Below are 27,462 nucleotides of genomic sequence, written 5' to 3'. Positions count from 1 at the left end.
ACAGGTACCAGTTAACACCTCCTTCGGGCTCATCCTACATTCCCAACCATTCATTATGAACAAAACTGAGCTCAGTTTCATAGATGCCTTGCAAGAAAAGTCTGAGGGCTTTCAATATTCTCAGACAGCTTTCAGATACTGTTGGTAAGACAGCCCTTACAATAAAGATCACAGAGTTTCCATTATTTCCTCACTAAAACAATCTGCCACAGCAATAAATAGTATGCTACCACACTGAAAAAGCTGTTCTGTTCTAGACACCTTTAATTACTTTATAGTTTTGGGAGTGTTTCTTAGTCTCTTGTGATCAATGTCTCATGTTCTATTAACAGGGATTTAATTCTCTCCCCCCCCCCAGAAGTATGAGAAGTCTGCAAGCCTAAAAAACATTTTTATACAGATGTACAAAAACTGTTTCCTGAAGGGGTGCAATTTAAACTTGGCATGTACCATTATTTTGTCTGGAATGAGGAACTGTCTTGCTGCTACATTTAAAAGAAGTTTTGTTTTGAAACAGTTACCACCATTTGAAAGCTGGGTAATGAGCATGTGCATTATGAAACGTTCATTTCAACATAAAGTGGAATACGCTGTACATTCTCACTAGCATTATTTGGTCATTCAAATAACCATTGATGGTGAACTCCATAGATTTTACCTCTGTGATAGAAACCAAGAAAATTTAGAGTTTGGCTCTAACTTACAAAAAGCACTACTCACCATTTCCTGCAGTAATAACCCATCTTAACTACTGACTTTACCAATTTTCCAGTGATGTAAAACACATTTAAAGCCAATGATATAATAATAAGGTACTGCAGGTGTACAAGTATATTCTTAAAATGAACATATTGCAAGCAGAATTCTTGTGATAATAACTGCCCTATGAATGAAGTTTATGTTTGAAACAAATCAAGTATACAATCACTAGTCTACATATGAAGTCATGCAAAGTATTGTGTTTAACTCACTATTTTGCATTACATACATTCCTAGTCTATTAGTTCTGATTCTTTAGCTATTGTTATTTCAACTTCTTTTATATTATGGGTATTTTCTTCTCAAGAAAACAAAAGCTTAGATGACACAAGATCTTAGAGGATTTTCTTTGTTTAAAAAAAAAAAAATCCAGCATGCTTCAGATACAAATATCTCCACAAACACAAAATAGTTTGAAAGCAAAAAGCTAATTTTAACATGGCAGTTTTAATGATGTGAGGAATACATTTTTGGTAGTTGTTTTGACTTAAAGAGTTCCTGACAGATATGTTAGAGGGAAATAAAAATACTACCTCAACACAATAGAAATGTAATAACTCCTTAATTCAAATGGCAAAGTACACAGAGAATTTTCGCTGAAAAATCATCTCGTATATATAAAAGTCTAAAACAGGAACAAGTTTACTTAGTTACAAAAACACATGCCGCATTAAATATGTAACTACTGAGTTTAATAGAATATTAGAAAACATATGAGTAGCAGCTGTGGTATTGCTTGTAAATAGCATTACAAAGTGCTGAGCATACACTGGTACCAATCAAAATGTATCAATACATAAACATGCAAAAATGAGGTCTTCAGTGGATTAAGATATGAGATAATAAGCATTTTATTTAGATTTTCTTTAGACTATTCTTTTTAGGACCAAAGAGGGAAGAAGTTGATGTGACTGCTCTTCACGTCCTTTTTCTATTTCATGAGAACTTGAACAACTGTGGTTTTGACTAAGTGTATACAGAAATATCAGAGATTTACTTCTGTTATTTTTCAAGTGGGAACCTAGGTCAGGGTCACTCTTCAGTGCTGGTGGTTTTCGTTTGTAAGAAGTACACATAGATTAGTGACCATACACCTCATGGGCTTTGTTTAGTGTTGTGATAATGGGGGGGGGGGGGGGGGTGGAAGGGGAGAAGAGAGAAAAAGAGTTCCTTTTTATGGACACCCCAGCATGCGGTGGTTCAGAGCCCTAAAAGTTCTAGCCTTCCCATTGGATCTTTTGGCCAGGTGCCCACTCACTTCCTTTTACCTATGCATAGCAGTAAAACTTTTTAACCCTTTGCAGGTAGAGCAATTAAAAAACAGCTACTAAAAATATTTTTATAGCTACTGGCTGGCTGTCCATAAAACGGAGCTACCCACCCCCCCTCATTTATCACAGGTGTTTTTGTTCACCTCTCTGGCCTTATTTTATACTCATATCCCCAACCCTTCCCAATTAATTCAAAATAGAACTGTTAAGAGAATACTTCTTGCCTGCTGCTCTGACCACATCACCCTCTTCCACTGTAACAAATTTAAGCTTCTCATCCTCAGTTTCAATGCTCCTCACAGCTCTGCCTCTAGTGTCTGCTCATCCCCTACTGTGTTTCTTTGCCCCTCCAAAGATGCCAGCCTCAACAGTCCTTTCAACAGCTTCTCACATAAACACCTTTGTGCCTTCTTCCACTTGCAACAGCTTAACTGACCAACACCTGCTCCTTCAGACCCACCTCTGCTACAAACCCTAAAATAAATCTCCCAAAAATTATGGCAAGGCTTTGGGGAAGGTTTGGCATTTCCTCTCCCTCCTACCACTTATAGTCTAAGAAGACAAGCAAAATATAAGTTCTTCAAGGCAGGTACTCTGTATTCTGTACAGGGCCTAGCAAAAGAAGCCCTGACCGCACTTCAGCAATACAAGTATTATATTCAAATAAGAAAATTACAGTTTAAGAAGTGATACTTACAGCCATAATTAACTCAAAGGGGTGTTTATACACCCGCACGGGGGATTGATATTTCTGCACCATGGTTTCAGATTAATAAGAACTATTCAGACCTGAAAAACAAATTTTTAAAATGTCATTGTCACATGTGGGAGGGCAGTTTTACTGTTCAATGTTGTTAGTTTACGAGAGAGATTCCTTGCCCCATCTCCTCACGTACAGTATCCTACATCATGAAGATTGCAGTGGCAACAGAGTATTTAACACCAGCTGAAACTTTTCTGCTGAGCTTATAGCTGAAGTAAATTATACTGATGTGCCACCATAAAAATTTCTTTGCTTGCAATTAGTTTTTTGTTTTTTTTTTTACTCTCACACACACACACACGTACTGTGATAGAAGTGCTATAGATGTTCACGAGTTTGCGGGTTTTGGGTTTGTTACTAAGAGTGTAATATACAAGTTCACTTACCACCCTACTATAGGGTCTGAGCAACTATATATATTTAGACAGCATCTATATTTTAAGTGCTTCCAAAATGTTTAAAAAAAAAAAAGCAGCAAATTGGTATGTTCTCATTCTACCATTTTAGCAACATACTGTTGGGACATTTCAAAACCACTCATTCACAAATGAGCATTACAAGAAGTCTCATGACTATTGGCACATACTGTTAGATGCAAAAAGCTCTGTCCAGGTTAGTCACACAGTACCCTCCCATTGTACAAAACCCTGCAAAACTCACAATTCGTGGTATATTATTATAATCCCCCATTCTGACTCTCAGATTGCTGAAGGGATAATTTAAAACAATTAAGATACAAGGCCCTGAATTCCATTTTCTAATAACGTGTAAAATCTCAAAACGTTTAAAAGATGCTTTTTCCTCTGAAATAATGTATTATGTGTAAATAGGATTAGAGTATCCTTCACTATTTTCAAGCATGAAAGGAATACAAAGTGCTGATGGACCAACTTGCTGATGAGGTGAGAAGGAAATAAGTTAAGTAAACTATGGATATGCTAATACACACACAGACAAATTCACTGCAGGCATAAGCAGAAGCAAGTATGTTCACTTACACCAGCAATGAATTTGGTCCATCAAGTTCTTTCTTGAATGCATACTAATAAAAAATACTGGCATCAGTACCCTTGGATGAAAATATTGGCTGCCAGCCAGATTTAAGACATACATGCAATGTTAACTTCTTTGAACAAACAGCCATATTTCTCATTAATACTAATATGCTCTTACAGTGTCTATATTACTTCCACAAACTCATCAACTTCAGATGAACAGTACAGTGGACAGAAGTCTCACTTAACAGAAACGTGAAGCAACAAATGCTAAAAAATAATGAGACAGATAATCTGGCAAAAGATTTATTCAAGTGATGAATTCATCCATCTACATTCACGCTCTGGATTTATTTTAAAATATCTGAAAGTGCAGTAATAAGTAGTGTTTAATTTTTAATTCTGAATTAAAAATTACAAATCCATTTGCAATGTAGAACTTCAGCATTGTTTTCCATTACAGATTGGAAATCTGTATAATATATTCTTGCTTGGTTAGTTGAATTGACTCAGTATACAGATTTAAAGGAAAAGGCAACAATTATAAAGCCATGGAGACTAGACATAAAACAGAGGTCTTCTAGACATGAGCTAGGATAGTTCTTAGTCTGCTTTTAGAAGAATGAACGTGGCAGTCTCATGTACATAACAGGTCTCAAAGTAATACCTGTTAAAGTCTGTGGAAAACAGTTTCTATTGTTATAGCAAGATTTAACTGAACGATTCAAACGTATAACTCATAGCCTCTCCACTAAACCAGCCTCAAAATACCAAAGGAACGTTAACAGCCTCTTCCAAGAGTTTTTAAGTTATATGTTAAACAAGTATTTGGTAAGATTCTAAAGCCAAGGAATACTGGGGAGAAAAAAACCTCATCTGAAACAAGAGACACCTTAAAGCTATTTGACAAATGATTGAAAGCTACAAAACCTAGATAACTGTAAAGAAAATGGACAGATAGGGAAGATTCTTTTCCCTCAAGAGAGACATTTAAGACAAATTTATCTGAAGTCAAAAGTGTCTTTCTGGGCTTTACCAAAAGCACCTTCCTGGAACAAAATGTACGTACAAATCAACAGAGACATAACATCTTCAAAACACAGCTGCTTTCCCACCAAACTACAAGACTCTCAAGACTAAGTTTTAGAGAAAGCTTGGAAAGATTTTCAAAGTAATAGTTTATCTGACATTTTAGTGCTTCTGTCTACAGTGAAAAAGCTCTGGTCTCTAAAGTGAAGACAAGTATCATCTTTAAATTGGGGAAGGTGTCAGTGGTCTCTGACCACTTTCTCCAGATATGGATATATTCCCCCCCACCCCCTTCCAGAAGCTGGGGGAAGGGACAGAAAACTTGGGAGAGCTGGAGCTAGACAGAGAAAGCTGGAGGGAAAAAAGTTGCTTCTTTAGGTTGCCCAATGGTGGGGGGGAGGAGGGAGCGAGCACCCAAAGCAGGCAGGAGAGGTAAAAGGAGAAGTACGGGAAGAAGTAGCAGAAGCAATCAGAAAAGACAGGGCGGGGGGGAGATTGTACCCTTTGTTTCCTCCCCTTCCTTTACGGAAAGGGAGTGTAAGCACAACAGAGCCGCGTGAAAGCATTAACAGAGAGCAGGGAACAAACAGGGAAGCAGAGGGGGACTGGGGACATGGAAGAAAACTGGGGGAAGCAGCAAACGGATTCTAAGGAGAAGCTATGAGCTAGCGCGGGGCGGGTGGGGGGGGGGGGGAGCAGAAAATCTACAGGATGATGGGAAGAAGGTTAAACTCTACCGGGACCCAAGCAGGGGGAAGCAGTGTGAAGGGGGGCAGAGGAGTAAAAATAACGGACAGCAGAGAGGGAGGCCACTGAGAAAGCAGGGCCCTGGGAAAGTAAAAGGGGGTGAGTAGGTTCTGGGAAGCAGGAAGAGGCAGGGTGCACAAATGTAGCGGTACAGGGGCAGAGGTAGGGGTACAGGGTGGAGAAGTGTGGGGGTACCAGGGCAGGGTGGAAAGGGGTAGAGACAGGGGCATAGGCTGGAGAGGGGCGGGGGCACCGGGGCACAGGCTGGAGAGGGGCAGGAGCATAGGCTGGAGAGGGGCGGGGGCACCGGGGCACAGGCTGGAGAGGGGCAGAAGGAGAGGGGCAGGAGCACAGGCTGGAGAGGGGCGGGGGCACAGGCTGGAGAGGGGCAGAAGGAGAGGGGCACAGACGTAGGAGAATAGGGCCAGGGTAGGGGATGCAGGGATCAAGGGGGCAGTGGAAGGGTCGGGGATGCGGGGGCGACATGGGAGAGGGGTCGGGGGGGGTATGCGGAGGGCGCAGGGGAAGGGACGAGGGGGGAGGAAGGGGGAGGGCGCGCGGCAGGGAACGGGGCTTTGGGGTGTCGGTCGGTGCCACCTACTCACCTCCTGTCACAAAGACCGGCGGGGTTCTGGCCTCATGTCGGCTCCGGGCGCAGCCGCCGCCGCCGGCCGGTTCCGGGGAGGAGGCAGCGGCCGCCTGCTGTTACTAGTGACAGGGGAAAGGAGGGGCCTGGCCACCTGCCAACGCGTGCGCATGCGCGGCCTGCAGACACGCAAACACAGCACACTCCGTTAAGTATTGCGCGTGCGCATCCTAGGCCCGTCTAGGCACAGCACGGGACAGTCTGGCTTTGCACTTTTGCGCGTGCGCGGCTGAAGAGCCAGGCGGAGTGACGATCTGGCTGGCTGTCCGATCCTGCGCATGCGCTGGTATGATTGGCGGAAGGAGGTCTCGCCCTGCTGCCCTCAGGCTGGCAGCATGTAGCAGTGAGCTGTGCTACTAGACGGGAGGGGGCGCTCCAGTCGCTCAGCCCCAGCCTGCCCCTTTGCAGCCCCTCCCCATCATTAACCAGCATGTAAGGACACCAGGAATGCATCCCATGAAGTGAGCTGTAGCTGACGAAAGCTTACGCTCAAATAAATTTGTTAGTCTCTAAGGTGCCACAAGTCCTCCTGTTCTTTTTACACTAGGAATAATAGCAATACAGGGGAGAGTCCCACCCCCAGCACAGACAAACTGCAGCAGGCACCTGCACTGAGGCTGGGAGGCCTCCTGCTGCAGCTCGGCAAGGGGTCTAGATGCGGGGGTCAGGCTGGGGATCCGCCTCGGACAGTGACTCTGAACCTTTCCAGACTCCTGTACCCCTTTCAGCAGTCTGATTGGTCTTGCGTACCTCCAAGTTTCATCTAGGGTTGCCAACTGTCCAATCGCACAAACCCAAACACCCTCACCCCACCCCTTCCCCAAGTCCCCGCCCCTTCTCTAAGGCCCCACCCCTGCTCACTCCAGCCCCCCCTTCCCTTCACCGCTGGGCTGGAGGTTGGGGTGCGGGCTCTGGGCTGGGGCCGAGGGGTTCGGAGTGTAGGAGGAGCTCCAGGCTGAGCCTAGGGCAGGGGGTTGGGGTGCAGGAGGGGGTTCAGGGTGCAGGCTAGGAGGGAGTTTGGGTGTGGGAGGGGGCTCAAGGCTGGAGCAGGGGGTTGGAATGCAGGAGGGGGTGCAGGCTCTGGGAGGGAGTTTGAGTGCTGGAGGGGGCTGGGGCAGGGTGTGGGAGGGGGTTTGGGGTGCAGGCTCCAGCAGGGTGGCTAGTGGAAGTGGCGGCATATCTGAGGGCAGGTGGCTCTGCACGCTGCCCCAACCCCTGCCTGCATCACCGCCCCTGCTTCCTTGCAGGACTCAGGCCTAAGACATTATTTCAACTGAAAAATAAATTTATTAATTAGTGTTAAACCCTGTCTCTTAGACCACCTAGCCATCCCCTCCTAGTATCTCCCCTCATAATAAAATGAATCTGGAATAAAACTCTCCTCTGACTTTCAGTTTCCTGATGTTAACATAAAATTCTATGAAGGCTGGTTTGCCACCAATAGTAAATTGATTACAGAATGGATGCTCTCCCATTTAAAGAGGGTACACATTGTTCACCCCTCCCCCCAATCACTCCAATAGCACTCATCTTTCCCTGGCTTTGATTAGCTGTTCTATCTTTATTCAACCAGCAATTACCGAGGCTGGGATGCTCTACAGATGTGGATTGCTGGGAGAGAGTTGTCTCACTACAAGTTTATAATGATAACCATATCATCTGTAACGTGCCCAGAGCAAGAAATACAATTTGGTTTTCTGTAGTGGTTTTTCCACTCAAGGTATCCTAAAGTGCTTTACAATAATAACTTAGCAATTAGGGGCCAGATTCTGTGCATGCCCACTGGAATTCTATTATGGAATGGTTACATGACCTCCATGCTGTTCAAGGATCTTAATTTCCTCACTTTGGACATTCAAGAGCCTTTTTGACTAGCTTCCTTGTATTTTTGAAATCCCTCTTTCTAAAGTGCCACAGTAATATTTTTGGTACAATTCCTTCCCTGAGGACTTAATTATATTTTGATCACTATTAATTAGTGATTCAACTATAGTTATTTTTTGAACGAACCTGTGTGGTATTTAAGACTAAGTCAGTAATAGCCTCTCCTCTTCTGTTCTCTCATATTAGCTGTTACAAGAAGCAGTTATTTAAGGTGTTGAGAAACTGCTTCTCTAAACCTTTTCCCATTGTAGCATTTGACCATTTTTACATGCACACAGGTGAAGTCACCTGGCAATACTGTGTTATTAGACTTAGTTGGCTTTTTTATTGTCCTCGGTATTGTGTGCCCAATAAGGTTACCAACCCTCAAGGATTAGCCTGGAGTCTCCAGGTATTATAGAATAATCTTTCATTAAAGATGTCATGTGATGAAATCTCCAGGAATACCTCCAACCAAAATTGGCAACCCTAGCACCCAATATCCTTTTCTTGATATGAAGGCCAGTAAAATAACCCTATTAGTATATCTGTGTTCTTAGCATTTGGAATTTGCCTCCATACAGCTTCCACTGCCCTTTTTACTCAGAAATTTTAGGTCATTAGATTCTGTGTAATTTAAGTTCTAGTGCAATTCCCCCAATTCCAGAATACAAGCAGTAAATCTTCACTTTTTTTTTAAAAAAAAAAAAAGAAAAAAAAAAGAAAAAAAGGAACTAGGTTGTCTTTGGTGAAAGGGGAAGAAGTTATTAATGTATTCGTTAAGTGCTTACATTGTGTTTGGCAATGTACAAATAAAAAAAAATATCAACAGTCCCTACACTGTTGACTACAGTTTAAACTACAGTTTAGCAAGACCGACACAAAGGAAGGACTTACTCAGTTTTTAAAAAAAATATATTACTATTAATATATGATTTATAATTATTGTTGACTCACTGCTTATGGGCATCACAGAAGTGAGTCTTTAGAAAGGATGTGAATTAAGAAACAGCAAACTGAAGTGTCTTATGAAAGGTTGTGAGGAAAGGTCTTTTTCATGCGTAAGAAAAGGAACGGGAGGATTGAAGCCTAGAGGATACAGATTGAAAGTACGACACAACAAATGTTTTTAGCAGTTAAGGGATGTGGCTTACTAGGCACAGAGGGAAGTTAAACCCTGTGTGGGTTATATAAGGTCACTCCCCATCACGTGAATGTGTTTCTCAGACTACATTCTCCAGTGTTTTGTATTCTGATTACACAACAGTTATTTACTCTGTTTTCAGGCAATATTCTCACTGGAGTCAATGGGAATTGTTGACGTAGGATACATTATTAATAAATAATGGTTACCCTAAAGTGAAATTGATCAAGAGCAGTGTGCTGTGATTTTTTCGGCACATATAAAACAGCTTGTGTCCAAAATTCATCTTTTATAATTCCACAAAAGTTCATGGAGTTTCACCAGGGATGGATCTTGTCCTTGCCTTTCATTACAAATCAGAGTCAGGGTAAGAATTCAATTATACTTTGCTAAACACTGAAAAGCAACTTCTGTCTTTGCTGCTGTTGTGTTAAAATAGCAAAAAAGAGGGAAGTTGTGAATAATGCTCAGCAGGACAGATCACAGACAGATGCAAGTTCTGATTGCTAAACCCTAAATAAATTAAAATGCTACAAACTAAAAGATCCGATTTTGATCTCAGATATGCTGGTGTAAATCAAAAGTAACTGCAGGTAAGTCAGTGGAATAACTGATTTGCACTGATGTAACTGAGAACCAGTTCTCAAGCCCCCCAAAATCACATAAAGGCCCCAATCCTGCACTCCTTTCTCAGGTAAAATTAGCATGCTGATTGACAAACAATTAATAAGACATGGTCTGCGTCCAAGTGAACTAGCATTCTGGTTCTCACGTGACAAAACAATTCAGATGTAAAGGGTATACCTGCACTGCAATAGAGAGGTGTGATTGCAGCATGAGTGGGCATAGCTGAGCTAGCTTTGATTGAGCCAGCTTGCTAAAAATGGAGTGTAGCCACAGCATGGGCAGCAGCACAGGATAGCTGCTGGCGTACAGTCTCACCCAGGACCCTGGGTACGTACTCAGGCAACAAGCCCATGCTGCTGCCACTATGCTGCTATTTTTAGCAAGCTGACTCAAAGCTAGCTTGGGTATGCCTCCTTGTGCTGCAATCATCCCTCCTGACTGCAGCGTAGACATACCCTACAAGTGCATGCTGTGATGGAATGATCTGGAGGCGGTGTATGGATTTTTAAAGACTTAATGGAAGAAGCGAGTTTTGGGGGAGGATTGGAAAGAGAGAGTGAGAACGTAGCACTTTTCACGTGGAGATCTTAAAGTACTGTACAAAGGCAGGGAAGGTATTTATTATCCCCATTTTAACAGAGGAGGAAATTGAGGCCCATAAAATGTTACACGTAAGGTCACACAATGAATCTGTGGCAGACCTATGCATCCGATGAAGTGAGCTGTAGCTCACGAAAGCTCATGCTCAAATAAACTGGTTAGTCTCTAAGGTGCCACAAGTACTCCTTTTCTTTTTTCTTTTTACGAATACAGACTAACACGGCTGTTACTCTGAGACCCAAGACAAGAACCCAGCTCATTTGAGATTTAAGCTGGTCACTGATCCATTGGATCACGCTGCTAACTAGTAGCTCATTGAACACTTCAACTACAGTAACATTTATCCAGCATTCACATGACTGAGAACTGGGCTAATATTAGTCTTAGAGAAACTTGCGCCCTGGAGCCTTAGGTCTTGGTGTCCTGAGTCACTAACAGTTAGGAATAGGCTTTTTGCTTTTGCTCTCAAATTACTTATAGGAAAATTGATTCAGAAGCCAGTTAGGCTCAGCTGCCAGCACTCTGACTCCACTGACCTACGTCACAGCACAGATGCCAATAGCATGCTAAGATTTACGCAAACTGGTATTGGCATATAGGACCAAGTTCTGATTCATGAAATGTATGAATCAGGATAAGCATGTGACCACAGTGAGTGTAACAAATCTATTCCATTTATACAGTGCCTCCTATATGGAATTTAAAGTCAGTACTCATAACAAACAGGGCTAGTGCAGCAGGAAGGAATCTGCTGGCATCGTAAATAATGAAAACAGGATGAGAAGGGGGCTAGCGCATCTTCTTGGTTAAGCATCAGATCTGACATTCACTGCCTCACCCATCTGTGAGAACACTCAGGAGGCTGATAGCACAGACTTCATGGAGAAATTAACCTCAGCAGCATCTGTGACACAATATGATTTCATCCCGCAATTATCCATGTGAGACACTGGAGCAAGTCTGCTTTGCAGTGTGAAGGGAAAGAATCAGAGTTTGTGATGCAAAAGGAGGATGATTTTTCACTTATATAGGGATTTTAATATTGGTGCAGGATGCCACACTGGCAGTAACTGCCAAAAACACAGCGGCGTGTCTCAGAGCCAGGATCAACTGATTTGCTGGGTTTCAGAGCCTAGACTCCAGCTCGAGCAGGAACATCTACACTGCTATTTTAGCCTTGCAGCGCAAGCCTGAGTCATCTGTCCCAGGATCTGACACTCGCTGCGATAGGGTTTCTTTTTGCAGTGTAGATGTACCTTCAGAATCTGACTCTGATCTCTCTTATATCACTGTAACTCAGGAGTTGCTCCATTCAAATCAATGCAATTACACCAGCACCAAGCTATTGTAACTGAGAAGAGAATCAGGTTCCGATTTCCCATATTTAACCAAAAGCAGGTAGGGCCAGATTTTCAAGGATATTTAGGTGCCTAAAGAAGCAGGAAGGTGCCTAGTGGGGTTTTCAAAAGCGCATAAACAGGGTAGGTGCCTACATCCTATTGATTTGAATGGGACATAGGCACTTAACTTTCTTAGGTGCTTTTGAACCTACCTGCACCAACAGAGACCTAAATGCCTTTGAAAAAATCTAGCCAGTAGTTCCTTGGAAGGAACTTCATAAATTTCCCCTCACTGCTCCACCAATGTGCATCTGTATTGAACTGGAGGGACACACTCTAGGGGAGAGAAGTTAGTTCACTTTCTGTGAGTGTTAGTTCTTGGCATCTATACTGAGACTGCCAAGAAAGGCGTCAGTGCCAGACTTGGTGGTGGGTGAATGATGTGAGAATGCTGTCCCTGGAAACTGCTCTCAGCTATCCAAGTCAGTTCACATACGTGAATGAACAGCCATCAAATGACAAAAAGTGACCTAGGTGACAACTGGTTACCTAGAGGTGAAACACCAATTACTAGTCACTGGGCCATCCAGTCCTCAGTTTAGATAGTGACTCAGGGGCTGCCTTTGTCTAATAAACTAACAAATGACACTTGACAGTCATTTGAAAAACATGCTTCTTGATTAAGTGGTTCTGAAAATGCAAAGCTCAACTAAAATCCTTTCAAAATAAATCTAAAAGGCTGTTTAAGATCCCTCTTAGTAACTGGGTTTGCGGGTATGGAAAGGAAGAAGTTAATGGGATTGCATGAAGACATAAGGACCAATGCTGGGGGGAGCACACTGCTGGATCAGGCCCTTATGGCCCAATCCAAACACCCACTGAAGTCAATAGGAAGACTCCCATGGACTTCAATTGGCATTAAATCAGGCTCTGAGGTTGTAAGCTATTCAGGGTGTAGTTATCATCCCTATTTGCCTGTAAAGTGTCTTGCATTTTTATAATAGCATAGACATAGTAATAAACAACAATCCCATCGCATTAATAGAATAAATAATGTGCAATATTAAAAATTACCCGTAAAATCCAGCTATTTGAGGGTCAGCTTCTTTGCATGTAGATCCCAATCCACCTCCCCTTAAAGTCAATGGGAGCTTTTTCATTGACTTCCAAGGAGCTGGATCGAGCCTGTAGAGGTTGTCTACTCTTGTGTGGGCACAGTTATTCTGCTGTAAAGATGCTTATAGCTGCATAGCTTATTCCCATACAAGAAGGAAAATAGATTATACCAGTAGAAGGCACGTTTATACTGGTATAATTGTGTCCATGCTAGGAGTTGCCGCTGTATAACTTTCATTTTTTAAAAAAGTCATACTCTGAATCAAAATAGTTATGCAGGTAAATATAGTTAGACCAGGCCTTTGTTAGCAACTTTCATCCAACAATCTCTTTAGAAGCATAAGTTTCACGATGCTATTCCCAAGCCACTGGAAATAAATGCTCCTAGTTTGTGATTAGCAGAACTGTTCACATTAATTCTAGCCTTGTACCAAGGCAATCCCATTTTTTGATATACACGCTCAGTCCGCTTTAATTTGTCTTCATTAGGTAGAGGAAACCTCATTGTGCTCCATAGCAGTGCCTGCATTTTAGGGACTAAACAAAGAAAACATGACACAGTAAGAATGTAACAGACTTGCAGAAGCCTGAATAGAAAGCATAATTTGAGGCAGACGTTCATCCCATTTAATTTTTTCCATTGCAGACTCAATGAGTTTAATGTTAATAAAAGGGGATACACAGAGGACACTGGAAACTGTATTTCTCTCTTCACCCACAGATCTGATACAGCATGGGAAGCAGCTCTGCAAATTTGTCCACACCCACCACAGCAACATTCCTCAGCTTTGACCTAGAGAGATCATAGCCCAGATTCTCTGCTTGTGTAACTATTTTGATTACCGCGCCACATAATAGAAACTACCATTGCAATTTGGCCTCCTTACTGGTCAAAGATTGAACACTCATCTCCAGAGAAATGAGGACAAAGTAAGTGTTGGCATAACTCCATTGAAGTTACACCCACAGAAAACTTGGTTCCATTTCTCTAGAGACAAGAGAGAATATATTTAGCAACTATGGCCCATTTGGTCCTTGGTCTCTCTACTGTGGCTGTCAACAAAGGGTCCAATTTTCTGGAGGTTTTTATTATGTTCATACCTGTAAGCTAGGAACTGGAATGTAACCAAAGGCTCTTAAGGAAAGTAAGCAATCATGGGATAAGGCAGATAGTCCTCTCATTGATCAGTAACTGGTTAAAAAAGATAGGAAACAAATGGTAGGAATAAATGGCCAGTTTTTACAATGGAGAGAGGTAAATGGCAGGGTCCCCAAGGATCTGTACTGGGGACCAGCACTGTTCCACATTTCATAAATGATCTGGAATAGGTGGTGAACAGTAAGGTGGCAAAGTTTGCAGACAATAGTAAATTACTCAAGCTAGTTAAGTCCAAAGCTGACTGTGAAGAGTTATAAAAGCTCTCACAAAACTGGGTGGCTGGACAAGAAAATAGTAGATGAAATTCAATATTGATAAATGTAAAGTAATACACATTGGAAAACATAATCCCAACTACACATAAAAAATGATGGGTTCTGAAATAGCTGTTCCCACTCAAGAAAGATCTTGGAGTCATTGTGGATAGTTCTCTGAAAACATCTACTCGGTGTACAGTGACAGTCAAAGCAGCTAACAGAAGGCTAGGAAGCATCAAGAAAGGGATAGATAATAAGACAGAAAATATCATAATGACACTATATAAATCCACGGTACACCCACATGTTGAATACTGCATGCAGTTCTGGTTGCTCTTGCCACAGTGTCTGAAATGGCTCATGGTTGAGAGTACCAACCTCAGGGCAGACACCCCAAACTGGTTGTGAGTTCTATAATTACATTTCACCAACCCAGTAACAAATGTGAACTCCTGGATTACTTTAACAGTCTTACCATGGAATCACAGACAGTCCCCTTGCACACTCCAGTGTATCTTGCCACCCAGACAATTAGGACTATGTGATATATATACACACCAAAAAAAAAAAAAAATCACAAAATATTCAGTTTACTTCCAATCCCAGGGGACCAGCCACTTCCCACAGATCAATTTGTACCCTAGATCACACACGAAAACAATGCTTGTGGCCAATCCTGTAATAAACTAACTACATTTTTATTAGGAAAAAGGAATAATAGCATTATTTACAGGTTAAAGAAAGCGTATCTAACAGACTGAAACTCATTTGTGTAACTCAAAAGGTGACAGATGTAGAAATCGGTCAATTCAAAATGCCTTTCAGAGCTAACCCATGCCAAGCAGCATGGGGATCTCTTTGCTTATGTTTAAGAATCATTGCCCCTCAAAGTCCAGACAGCATGAAAGAGACTCAGTTTCTCCTTGTCAGGGATTTTTATCCCCTCCACTGCAGAGTCCAAACTGATGAGATGAGTTCATGTGTAGGTCTCTCCTTCCTGGAGGGAGTTAGGAATGCAATCAGCAGGGCCTCTGTCCTTTGATGCTACACAATACCTCATCTGTCACCAGTGGGCTATCTTGTATGCAGGATGAGCACTATACTTTAATTAATGCTTCTTTTCCTGTTTGGTGAGTTACCCAATTACAGAGGTTTACAATGCAAATACTCAATGTAACTTTATACCATGGACTATAGAAGTTGCAAGTGAGATCAATACATGCAGCCTCCTACAAGCATTATAAAAAAAACCCTAAACACATTCTTATCAACATAAGATCTAATGTCTATTTTGATGATACTAGCACATAAGTAAGCAAGACAGGTTATCAGCTATGCATTTGTCAATGTTCAGTGAGGCGTGGGGCCTTGCCATGAGCTGGCACCTGGTCCACCAGTGTCACAACCTCATCTCCTAAAAAAATTGGAAAAGGTACAGAGAAGAGCAACAAAAATGACTAGAGGTATGGAACAGCTTCCATATGAGGAGAGATGAAAAAGACTGGCACTGTTCAGCTTAGAAAAGAGATGACTAAGGGAAGATATGATAGAGGTCTATAAAATGATGAATGTTGGGGAGAATGTGAATAAGGAAGTGTTATTTACCCCTTCACATAACACAAGAACTAGGGGATAGCCAATGAAATTAATAAGCAGCAGGTTTAAAACAATCTAAAGGAAGTATTTCTTCACACAACACACAGTCAACCTGTGGAACTTGTTGCCAGGGGATGTTGTGAAGGCCAAGACTACAAGTGGGTTCAAAAAAGATTTATATAAGTTCTTCAATGGCTATTAGCCAAGATGGCCAGGGATGCAACTGCATGCTCTAGGTGTCCCTAAACCTCTGACTGCCAGAAGCTGGGACTTGACAACAGGGGATGGACCATGGATTGTTGGCCTGTTCTGTTCATTCCCTCTGAAGTTTTTGCCACTGGCCATTGTCAGAAACAGGATAGTGAGCTAGATGGACCATGGGTCTAACCCTGTATGGCCACTTCTTAGGCAGATGCAGAAAGCCATGTTGGGCTCATGCTGGTAATCTGAGACCTGGATCCAGATCCAAACCCTTCCAATATTTATGGTTGTTTGGACCTACCAGAACCATGATACAAAATCCCACCTGACTTGACTTGTGTGTATATGTGTGTTTTAAACAAAACATGATCTACTGTTCTGAGAATGGTAGAATATTCTTAGAAGTGCCTTAAAAACTGGATAAGTATGATAATAGGGAGACTTGCATTTTACAAGCCCCCCCATCTAAAGATTCCACTTACACAGTTTTAATATAAACGCTTCCCTGTTACTGCACTGCTAAATTTTTGATTTTTCAAGACACAAATTTAGGTTAGCTAACTGCAAAAAGTTGGTGCAATGGACCAAGCGAACCATATCATGGATATGATCAGATTTATATGGACAAAAGATGCCCAACGGCCTTTTTACATTTCATTTGAAAAGGCTGAAAATAACTACCGAAATCACATTCCTTTTATTTTTGCAGGAGCCATAACCATCTCCTCAGCCAGTTCCTATTCATCGGCACTTTTACATGCAAAGTAGGGTGACAGAGGTTCTGAGGGTCAGTAATTAGTCTCCATACCCAGCAGCTGCAAATGAAACAGCTGTAGGTGTTATTCTTTGAGGTTATTAATCAACTCCATGGGGGGGAAAAAAAACCAACAGAAAAGGTTGAGAGCTGGCAAACTGCACCCTATAGTCACATTACAAGGACTTGAGTAGGGGAGATAAAATAAAAGAGAATAGAGTATCCTAAATCGGATTAGTTATAGCAATTTCTCCAAAGCTAAATATAGGAAAAAATCCTCCCCCATCTTTAGTCCTGTTGGCAGAGATTAGATGGCCTAAGGAAAGAGATACATGCTATACTAAAGAGATCACATTTTTGAAGAAAATTGCTGCTTTGATTATATTTTGGTATGTTACACTTAGGGAGACATTTTTAGCCAGGTTACAGCATGGCAGGCTGTTGGGAGAGGGGCATAAATGAGTGCACCTGCAGTGAATTCTGAGCACACACAGGAGTAGTTAGACTGAACTAACTACTTGATTTGAGTCAGGTCACAGAGAGAAGGATGGGATGCCAGAGCCTGCACAATAGCCTGGTCCCAGGCAGGCTAAAATCCAAGAGCCTATACACGCATCACAGGAGGATAGGATCCCACAGCCGAAACAGCAGCCAGGTCACAGACAGGGGAATAGAATCCCCGAGCCACCAAAGTTACAGGTAGAAGGGGAAAGGGACCATATGTTTTCCTTTAAAGGGAGTGTAATGCACTGTCCCACTTCTAGAACCAAGATGTAAATGAGCCAAACAGCCTCATCCGCCTTCTGCAATCAAAGTTGTTTTGCCAGCAGGAGTGTTCTCATTGGAAACACTCTAAGCACCGAGCACCTTTTGTGAGACCCCTCCCATCTGGGCACAGTGTCCCCAGAGGTTAAGCGGTACAAACAGGACTTTCCTAGCCTCAGACCTTCCGAGACTGGAGGTAGGACATGGGAGTAGAAACAAAGGGTGCTCTTTGTGGCTGGCAAGACAAAGCCACCTGCTAGCTAGAGATTAAACTGTGCAAGCTATCCTGGTAACATAAGGTTAGACTGGGTGCCCCTCTGGCAAACATCCAGCCAAAAGGAAATTAACGAGTTTATTGCAAGCTTGCATCAAATAATAAAACAACAATAACTGTGTTAGAGGCAAGGGGAGAATAAAGAACTAGTAAAACTGCTCAGATTTATGGAAAATTAATTTAACCATTGTCTGGGCACCTGCAGGCTCCATATCCAGTGTATTAGTTTAAACACAGACCCATATGGCAGCAGCGCTATCTCTTTATTCAAGTGCTGGTTTCCTCCTTTGCTTATGAAAATTAATCATCATAATATTGGTAAGGCAAAACAGTGCCTCTTATAGTCCAATCACATGGGACTTTACTGGGGGAAGGAGAAGGCCAATTTACCTCCAAGGGGAGCTGTGTTATCCCTTCTGCATTTATTTTGCCTTTAATTTGTCGCTCCTTTCAGAGGGATACACATGGGGGAGGGGACAGCAGCCCAGGTTTGCTGCACCTGAGGCTCCTTTGTGCCAGGAGTCAGAGAAGCCAAATAAAACTCACATTAGGCTTCTGAATCGGGAGATGAGACAGTCAGTACAAAAAGCTACTGCTTTGGTATTTTCCCTTTGATTCGGCCTTGAAAAATCTCTCATGAAAACTTACTTACCAGCCCCACCATAAATCTGCTAGTCTGTCCTTCATGATGAGACTGAAGCAATTAATGACATTTTATTCACTTCTGGGCAAAATGAGTTATTGGCCCCAGCTGAGTAGAATTTTGCAAGGCTGTATGTAATTTGTGCACAGAGACCAGTCACACCAACCAGCTTATTTAGAGAACAAAGTTTTCATGGCAGGGACTGTCTTATTTTGCATTTGTAATAACCCTAGCACAATGGGGTCCCAGGTTAGATCAGGGCCTATTGATGCTACTTTAATATAAATAATCATTTGTATATGTGAGCAGGCTCATCTGCCAAGCATATATCAGGGCTGGGATAGGAAACACGTTATCCCCAACCCAACTGTGCCAGAGAGGGATATCAGCTGTAAGAAGGATGCCTAGGACAAAGAGAGGTTGAATTCTCAAAGTGGGGAGGTCTTTATAATAGATGTGGATATATTCCACTGTTTAGAATGTAAGAGGAGGCAGAGGGTACCCAAGAAGTCACAGCATAAAAGGAACCAGGGTGTTATGTTCAACAACCCAGACTGGAAAGGGTACTACTCATATGATCCCCAGCTGTGAGATTAGGAAGTGGGAGGTGTCATAAACCAGTCCAGTCATGCTCTCAGGGTGGACACTGCTCTGTTGTGATTGGACCCAACTGCTGAATCCCATGTGCTTCTAAGCCCCCTTGGGTCTGGGTAGTGACTGGTCGCTGTCCCTAGCTCTGGGTCTCTTGGGCACTCCCAGGTACAGACCCTGTGTCTGGCATCCTTCTCGGGTAGTGGAACCCTACAGTCCAGCAACCTAGAACTAGTACAGACCTCCCAAGCCCCACAGTTGTTTAGAGATGTTTCCCCTCAAGTCCAGCTGGCTGTGGGAGCTCTGGTTTTCTAGTTCCACTCTTCAGGAACCACATGACTGTAAAGCAAGGTGTGCAGGCTTATCACAGAAATTGCTCATTCACAGTTTACTCTTTAAAAAAGCACAAGAGAGAAGTACAGCTCTATGGAAAACACCAAACTCCCCAACACATCCCCCTCAGCCTGTGCTCACCACCCCTGTGAGTCCTGGGTTTGACCGAGGTCTCCCTGCCTTCTTGGAAGTTCTTGGTTTCCTGCACATGGTGAGGGACAGGCCTCCCTTGCTTAGAAACATACCCCTTTTAACACTGACTCTGTCCTCTCTTTTCCTATATGCTGCAAGCTGGGGAAGGTCTAGGCTCCAGCTCCTACCTCCCCCATCTATTTCTGTGAAGAGAGAGACATACAAAGCCAATGACCCTGTTGGCAGAAAACCCACTAGAGGGAAGAGCTGTTCAGTGCTGATGGTCCTTGATTGCTCTGTCTTAATGTCTCTGTCTCATGTCTGTCTACTAAGTGTTGAGCCTCTGCTACAAAATGGATGCTCTAATCCAGGGGTCTCAAACAAGTGGCCCACGGAGTTATTTGCTGCAGCCCGCCAAGTTCCCCGCCCCCCCACATTATTTCCTGCGGCCGCCAAGCTCCCCTCACCCGCCGCCCCGCGTCCCAACTCCTTGGCCTATCTCCAGGCGCTTCCTGCCGCCAAACAACGCTTTCCAGGGGTGGAGGCGGAGAAGAGGCAGGGCAGGGCGGGGATTTGGGGAAGGGGTTGGAATAGGGCAGGGAGGGGGCAGAGTTGGGGTGGGGACTTTGGGGAAGGGGTGGGAAGAGGCGGGGCAGGCGCAGGGCCTCATGGAAGGGATGGAGTGGGGGCGGCGCTGGGGTGGGGGCTTTTGTATCTTCATATGAAAAGGTGTCAGTGATGCGGCCCTCGAGCCAATGTACTAGTCCTCATGTGGCCCTTGTGGTGATTTGAGTTTGATATCCCTGCTCTAATCCATAGGGAAGATCACAATCATTCCCAAAACAAAATAGAATTTCTAGTTTGACGCAGATGTATCTCCTGTCACAGGAGTCTCATTGGTCAGTGCACTGGATGGCTCCAGGGCCTTTCCCTTTCAAATCGAGAGTTCAAACCCAGCCTAGGTCAGTAGTAACAGAAAGCAATCATCCTCTTTGGAGGCAGTGTAAAATGTGGGTCCCACAACTCCTCTCAGTGCACAGGTATGCACGGCATAAAAACCACATCCTCGCTGACAGTATCAGCAGGGACTCCAAAGACTGAATGGGACCTTCTTATGCCTAGAGCTGGGTCCAGGACAGCGGTGAGACACACTGACAGGCGGCAGGGCGTTGTGCTACTAGGGCCTGTGCTTTACCCGCTCTGAGAATGGGGCACTTCGAGTGGGTTTATTTCTGGTGAGAGGTGTCACGTTGATAGCCTAGAGCTTGGGCCAATATTTCCACAAGCAGCCTCTGACTTGAGGTACCTCCATTTTTGGATACCCAACATAAGGCTGAACATAACCCTGCTGAACACCCACCATTCCAGTTAAAGTCAGTGGGAACTGTGGGCATTCAGCGCTTCTGGAAATCTGGCCCAAGGAGGTGTCTTGAGCTGGGTGCTCAAAAACAGAGGCACCCAAAAATCAGAGGCTGCTTCTGAAAATGTGGGCCTAGATCTAGATTAGAAAAGTGCAGGCTGAATGCTGCCAAAGCTGGCAGAGGTCACAGAAAGGTGTAGGCACCAGTGGAGGCAAACTGAGTCCCATGCTTCCTAGGTTGAGAGGCTAGAAGTGATGTAGAGAGGTACAGTATGGTGGGGGTCCTTTGGGCTGGGGAAAGGCAAAAGAAGCTTTTTGCAGGGCTGTGTGGCACCCCTTATGGCCAGCACTCAGAGCTACATGACCAGGCAGCTGCCAAGAGCTGTGGCCACCTCTCCCATGTCCCTGTAACACTAGGCCCGAGAGAGGGGAAGGGCAACTTGGATAGGAGAGAAAAGTGTCTCAAGCTGGGCGAAGATGATCACAAGCTACATTTACCTTTGTGGCTGTTGTATCAGAGTCTATACAGCCAGTGAGATGGCTCAACTCCTCTATTTCACAGCGCAATTGGTAAACAAATCATGCATTTTTACTGGGAGGAGAAAAAAAAATCCACCACACACAACCATCTCTGAACAAGCAAGCTCCAATAGTAGTGCGCTGTGTTGTGCCAAAGGAAGCATTCATAAAGCATATGGGCTTAGCCAGACCAGTGAAATTACAGAGTGCCTTGTTCCTGGCAGGCACACAAATCCACTTTCTAATGAAGTTTACAGCTAGTGGAATTTAGGTCACTACTCGGAAGCGATCAGTTTATTCCAGGCAGCTCTTTAAATATTTTAAGAAATCACTGTCAAATTAAGTCTGATCACATCTCAGTGAAAAGGCCGAACTTGATGGTTTAGCAGATTTCATAGGCTGAGTTGAAAACCCCTTTTTTCTTACAGTTCCCTCCTAACACTGCAGTGGGGCAAATAAAACTGGGCCCCTCCTGTCGTGTAATCCTGGCAGCGTGTTATACAAATGAGCCAAATGTAGCCTATGTCTGGAAGGGCTCGTTCTGTCCCATATCTGGCTCAGTCTTCCCAGGCCCCAAACAAGACTGTCTTTCCCCTATGGGATGAGAGACATGGGAGGCTTGCACTAATAGGCTGAGGTTGCCTAAACTTCATGGAGTTCAGAAATGCAATCCTGTAACAGTTGGATTTTATTACTGCTGAAGGAAGATACTATCTACAGCCAGACCTGTATTCTAAAATCAGCTCTCACAGGAGTAGCTAAAAACAGCTTCTTAGCAGAGGTTGATCCTTAACTGAAGGTTGAACTCAATTGTACTGATACCTTGAGCAGGGGTTGACTGTCTGCGTCACAAACAAGGCAAGAGGCTATGGTGCAAGCACAGGTCAAACACTGTGTTTCTCCTCCCCTGCGCAGACTCCTGAATGATTTTTATTGTTGCTTAGCTGAGCAGACTCTTTGCTAGATGAGCTATAAGACTTTCAGCAGCCCAAGCATTGGGGGCCATTCTGCCTGTTCCTTAGGGATATTTTGAAGTGATTGCAATAGTGAGTTGTCTGTCAGGGTTGACCGTTAGTGTATGTTTCACCATACAGGCAAATGCCACAGGCATGTGCATTGTATTTGGATACAGATTTTGAATGCAAATGAAGTGCTGTCACAAAGCTCATGGCAAGTCGCCCGTGCCACTGCAGACGCCTCAGAAAGATGCCCTCACTGTCCTTGCTATTGAAATAGCAAGAGCCTTTTTAATGCTATTGAAGTTGATGCACAGGGATCTGGAGGCACAGAACTCTGCTGCTCTTTAGTCACAAATGTAGGCAGGTAGGCCAGCATGCAGCAGCAGCGCTAAGTTGAAGTGGTCGAATGCCCAATGTGGGAATGATGGCAGGACTAAGCCCTCGTCGTTCACAGGGGAGCCCCACTATGTAACAGACCCACAGTTTTAGCAGCTGACACCCAAACTTTGAGTGCCCTTCCCAGCTAGGCACCACTGATGCTGTTTGCTCTGAGTATCTGTAAAGCTGGCCATAGCTTCCATGCAGTTTGTATAAGCAACGTATTGATGAGTCAAGGAGAAAATTGGCCTTTCAATTCCCATTATCCTGGTGAAGTGAGACAGATCCCATGGGGTTCCCGCTCACAGAAGGCAACAGCCCTGCCTGCTCCTATCATCTTTCTCACTGTAGAAGATATTAAAGCACGGTACAAGCCTGACACTTGTCAGTATCTTCAGATACAGGTAAGGGCCCATTTCTGCAGTCCTAGCGTTGTGTGTGTGTATGTTCTCTCTATGGGTTTGTATGTGCACGTAAGATCCCTACTGTAGCCTGTACACATGTGAGATCCTCATAGTTGTATGTACCCCTCCATAGGATATGTCTACACTTGGAGCTAGGGGTGCGAGTCCCAGCTTGCATAGACAAACTCGCACCAGCTTGCTAAAAATGATGGGGTAGCTAGAAGGGAGGTAGCTCGAGTATGTCTGCACATGCTGGGACTCACACCCTTAGCTCCAAGTATAGACAAACCCATAGTAGAGTTGGATGGAGGGGTAGCGCTGGTAATCTCTACCAGGACACTTTTTAAATACCTGACACTCAGCCCATTTGAAAGGGGAGCATTTCTACTCACAGATATATTTACAAGGCCCTTCACTTTCAGGTTTTATTTTGTTTAAAATTTCCCAGGGATTTCATCAGTGTTTAGTGCAAAACTTAGAAAATGGGCACACACACAAAAATCAGTGTAAAAAATTAACTTCAGTTTTCTGGGTTAATAGGGGAGGATGGGAGAACAGAATAAAAGCAACAAACAGAAAAGTAAGAATACTGAAAGTAAAAGCAGACCTCCGAGTGAAGAGAAGTCATCTCTGATCAGGGTAATTTCTCAGTAATCACTCCCCTCAGCTGATGGTGAAATTTTACCAAGTAACTCTGGTAAAATTCACAGAACCGCTTTCCTGCTCCTAAGCACTGCACTTGTGCTGATACTATTTATTTTATGATCAGTGGCATTTAGCCCATCCCCCGGCTGCAGAGCTGCTCACTGCCTTGGCCACCTAGAATGCTGCTCAGTGTAAGTATTTTCATTACAAAAAGAACGGAGTACTTGTGGCACTGTTCTTTTTGCAGATACAGACTAACACGGCTGCTACTCTGACACCTATTTTCATTACAGTTAGCAGAAGGCGCTACTGAAAGGCTCCTATTTATTGTAGTATCGGGAGGCAAATAGGGGAGTTTAGTAGACAAAGTAAGAGGGGTGTGTGTGGAGGCATCATTCATATCCAGGTCTCCAGGGCCATTCCCTGATTTGCTATTGCTTAAATGACCCATCTAGCTCTCTGTTCACATGCAGCAGGACATTCCTCTCCACTGCCTCCCAGCCACTGAGGCTAGGAGACCTGACAGCTGGAGGCTAAAGTTTCCAAAGACTTGTGGGAGGATTGTGCGTGGCTGAAGCTAGTATCATATAACACCAGGGCTGGGGCTCTGATTGGTAGGCTGGGCAGATTCTACCCAGCTATTAGTATCTGATTTGGCAGTTTCTTTACCTGAAAAACAGAAATGTTTTGCCTGAACCAGATGCTGGTAGTTCCCAAACTTTTTGGGCAACTAAGTCAATTTTTCAGAACAGGAGCCAAACTTACCCGATATGAACTGGTGCAGCTCTAGTGACTTCATACCTCTGGCTCCAGTGAATTTATTCAAGACATCAGTCAGTTCCTGCCACCTCCATTGTCTATGCACTTCTTGCCATTATGACAGCAATCCACCTCAGCCTATGGCAGGCACCACTGAATGGGAGGTGGGCAGCACTGCCACACCAGGGCCAAGCACAGAGGCTCATTAAAACAGCAGGGTGGGAAGTTTAGAGTACCAGCCACTAAAGGCTGAATCCCCAGAGCAGGGATTGGGAACTCTGTGCTCCAGCAACTCTATGGGAAAAGTCTCAAGCTTGTAACATTTATTTTAATTGGCTGCATTCAAATCCAGGAAAAGCTAACAGGTCTCCCATATGGCTAGTGTTCAGCAGCTCTTAAAGTAGGTAGGGGCAGTGGGAGAAAAGGGTGAAGGCAAGCTGCTCATTAGCGGTTTACACGAATGGAAAGGGCTGCACCCCGCAATCTTCACCCTCTTAATTCCTATGCAAATCAGAGTGGCAGGTACATAAATTTCCTCTTCCTCCAGTGCAAAGTTTGGCAGTTTGCATACCGCAATCACAGGATTGTCAGTTACCCCCAGGTCATCTGATTCGAGCCCCAGCTCCATTAGGGACAGCTCCTGCCACCCTAGTCACATGCTGCAGTACCTTACTCCACAAGAGATGTCACTTATGGGATCCAGGAATAGGATGAGACTTCACCTGAGGGTGGCACAATCTGATTATAATGATTAATTACTTGGGACCCCATCCATAATTTAGAGCCTCACTGTGCTAGGCACTGTACAAACACAGAGCAAAAAGATGACCCCCACGCTGAAGAGCTGACAATTTAAGTCTAAAATGAGATAACAGGTGGATACAGCAGATGAGGCAGGGGAGCACAGGGAAACAATGAGATCATACTTGTCAGCATGATAGGCAGCACTCACAGCACATCAGCGACTTAACCTTTATTGAGATGCTTGTGGGCATCACAGTAGAGGAGAGTCTGAAGGAGGACAATGAAGTGACCTTGGGGATTGTGGCCCCTGCAGTACCCCTTCATGATCTATCAGGGCACAACGCACCCAGCTGCACATCTCTGTGAGCAACAAGATAGCATTGGTTTGGGCCTCCAGCCCAGACACACTTCAGTTAGGGTTGCCAACTTTCTAATTGCACAAAACCAAAAACCCTTGCCCCACCCCTTCTCTGAGGCCCTGCCCCCACTCACTCCACCCCCTTCCCTCCATTGCTTGCTATTCCCCACCCTCACTCACTTTAACTGGGCTGGGTAGGGCAGGGGGTTGGGAAGGGATGAGGGCTCCAGCTGGGAGTGCGGGCACCAGGGTGGGGCCAGAAATGAGGGGTTAAGGGTGAAGGAGGGGGCTCCGGGCTGGGGTGCAAGAGGGGCTGAGGGCTCCAGCTGGAGGTGCGGGCTTTGGGGTGGATCTGGGGCCGAGGGGTTTGGAATGTGGGAGGGGGCTCAGGGCTGAAGTGCAGGAGGGGGTTTGGGGTCTGGGAGAGAGTTAGAGTGTGGAAAGGGGTTCTGATCTGGGGCAGGGGGTTCAGGGTGCAGGCTCCGGCTGGGCAGCGTTTACCTCAAGCAGCTCCTGGTTGGCAGTGCAGCGGGGCTAAGGCAGGCTCTCTGCCTGCCCTGACTCCATGCTGCTCTTGGAAGTGAGCAGCATGTCCAGGCCCTAGGTGGCTCTGTGCAGTGTGCACCCACAGGCACCACCCCCACAGCTTCCATTGGCTGTGGTTCCCGGCCAATGGGAGCTGTGGAGCCGGCGCTCGAGGCAGGGAGGCACACTCGAGGTGCGGAGTGCCTGGCTCCTGCACCATGTTTCCAGGAGCTGTGCGAAGCCCCACTGGGCCAACTAGACTTTTAACTGCCTGGTCAGCGGTGTTGACCGGAGCCGCCAGGCTCCCTTTTCAACCGGGCGTTCCAGTCAAAAACTGGGTGCCTGGCAACCCTAGCTTCAGTCCTGTCCCTTTTGAGGTGCTAGGGTCCAAGAGTAATCAGGAAACAAACATAAAAGTCCAACAACTCAAAAGAGTATAATCCAATGAACCCTCAAGTGGGACCTCACCCTTCTAGTTAAGCACTGGAATAAACTGCTTAGGGAGGTTGGGGAATCTCCATCCTTGGAGATATTTAAGAGCAGTTTAGGCCAAACACCTGGCACAGATGGTCTAGACTCTAGATAATACCTAGTCCTGCCTTGAGTCCAGAGAACTGGACTAGATGACCTCTCGAGATTCCTTCCAGTCCTACTCTTTATGATTCTATTTAGGGCTTGGCTTCACACAGTCTGTACCTCAGCCCCCCTACAAAACCCCAGGGTCTGGCCATTTGTCTACAGTAGGACCAAGATTTCACCCCAGGGCTCATGCTCATCAGTGAGAGAGCTTGGTTTAGTGAATTGAACATGGAGCTGCAAGTCAGGGACTGCTGGCTTTTAACTCCCAGCTCTGCCACTGCATGACCTTGGGCATGTTATTTAACCTCTCTCTACTTGATTTCTCCAGCTGTACAATGGTGATGAGGTTTAGCTCACGGGTGTGAGGTGAGGCTTAATTCATGTTTTCACAGTACATGGAGAATGGAAAGTGCTCAGTATTAAATGGCAAAGGAAGAGAGATCTGACATTTCCTCCCCTCCTTCCCCCTGCATGCATGAAGGAAAAAGCCCTAATTCATACATTTTTCCCCAGCGCCTGGCAGCTCAACATGGCGTCACAAGCAATATGCCAAGTGTTCTACTTAGCTTGCTGCAGCTTGAGGATGATTAACAGGAGATGGTTATTTTTTTCTTGTTTTAGTCCTGG

The 27,462-nt window shown here is 44.5% G+C and overlaps 1 protein-coding gene and 1 long non-coding RNA gene across 10 annotated transcripts in view; one reads left to right on the top strand and one right to left on the bottom strand.

The window, feature by feature from the left end:
- SEC14L1 (SEC14 like lipid binding 1) overlaps window positions 1–27,462 on the bottom strand; it is a 94,877-nt gene that overhangs the window by 48,422 nt on the left and 18,993 nt on the right. For 4 of the 9 annotated variants that reach the window (XM_074971611.1, XM_074971612.1, XM_074971613.1 and 1 more), the window contains one exon: window positions 2,728–2,819. The exons of 3 other annotated variants lie outside the window; for them this stretch is intronic. In XM_074971611.1, the coding sequence (XP_074827712.1) occupies window positions 2,728–2,790 (63 nt within the window). In that variant the 5' untranslated portion in view covers window positions 2,791–2,819. Of the gene's footprint in view, window positions 1–2,727; window positions 2,820–6,169; window positions 6,312–27,462 lie in introns of those variants that run through there. 2 more of the 9 variants (XM_074971615.1, XM_074971620.1) reach the window with 2 other exon arrangements.
- LOC141998690 (uncharacterized) overlaps window positions 1–27,462 on the top strand; it is a 48,263-nt gene that overhangs the window by 7,620 nt on the left and 13,181 nt on the right. The window lies entirely within an intron of this gene.

This window comes from Natator depressus, chromosome 14 (assembly GCF_965152275.1).
Source record: "Natator depressus isolate rNatDep1 chromosome 14, rNatDep2.hap1, whole genome shotgun sequence".
In the NCBI taxonomy this organism is placed as follows: Eukaryota; Metazoa; Chordata; order Testudines; family Cheloniidae; genus Natator; species Natator depressus.
This window is presented reverse-complemented; position numbering and strand designations above follow the sequence as displayed.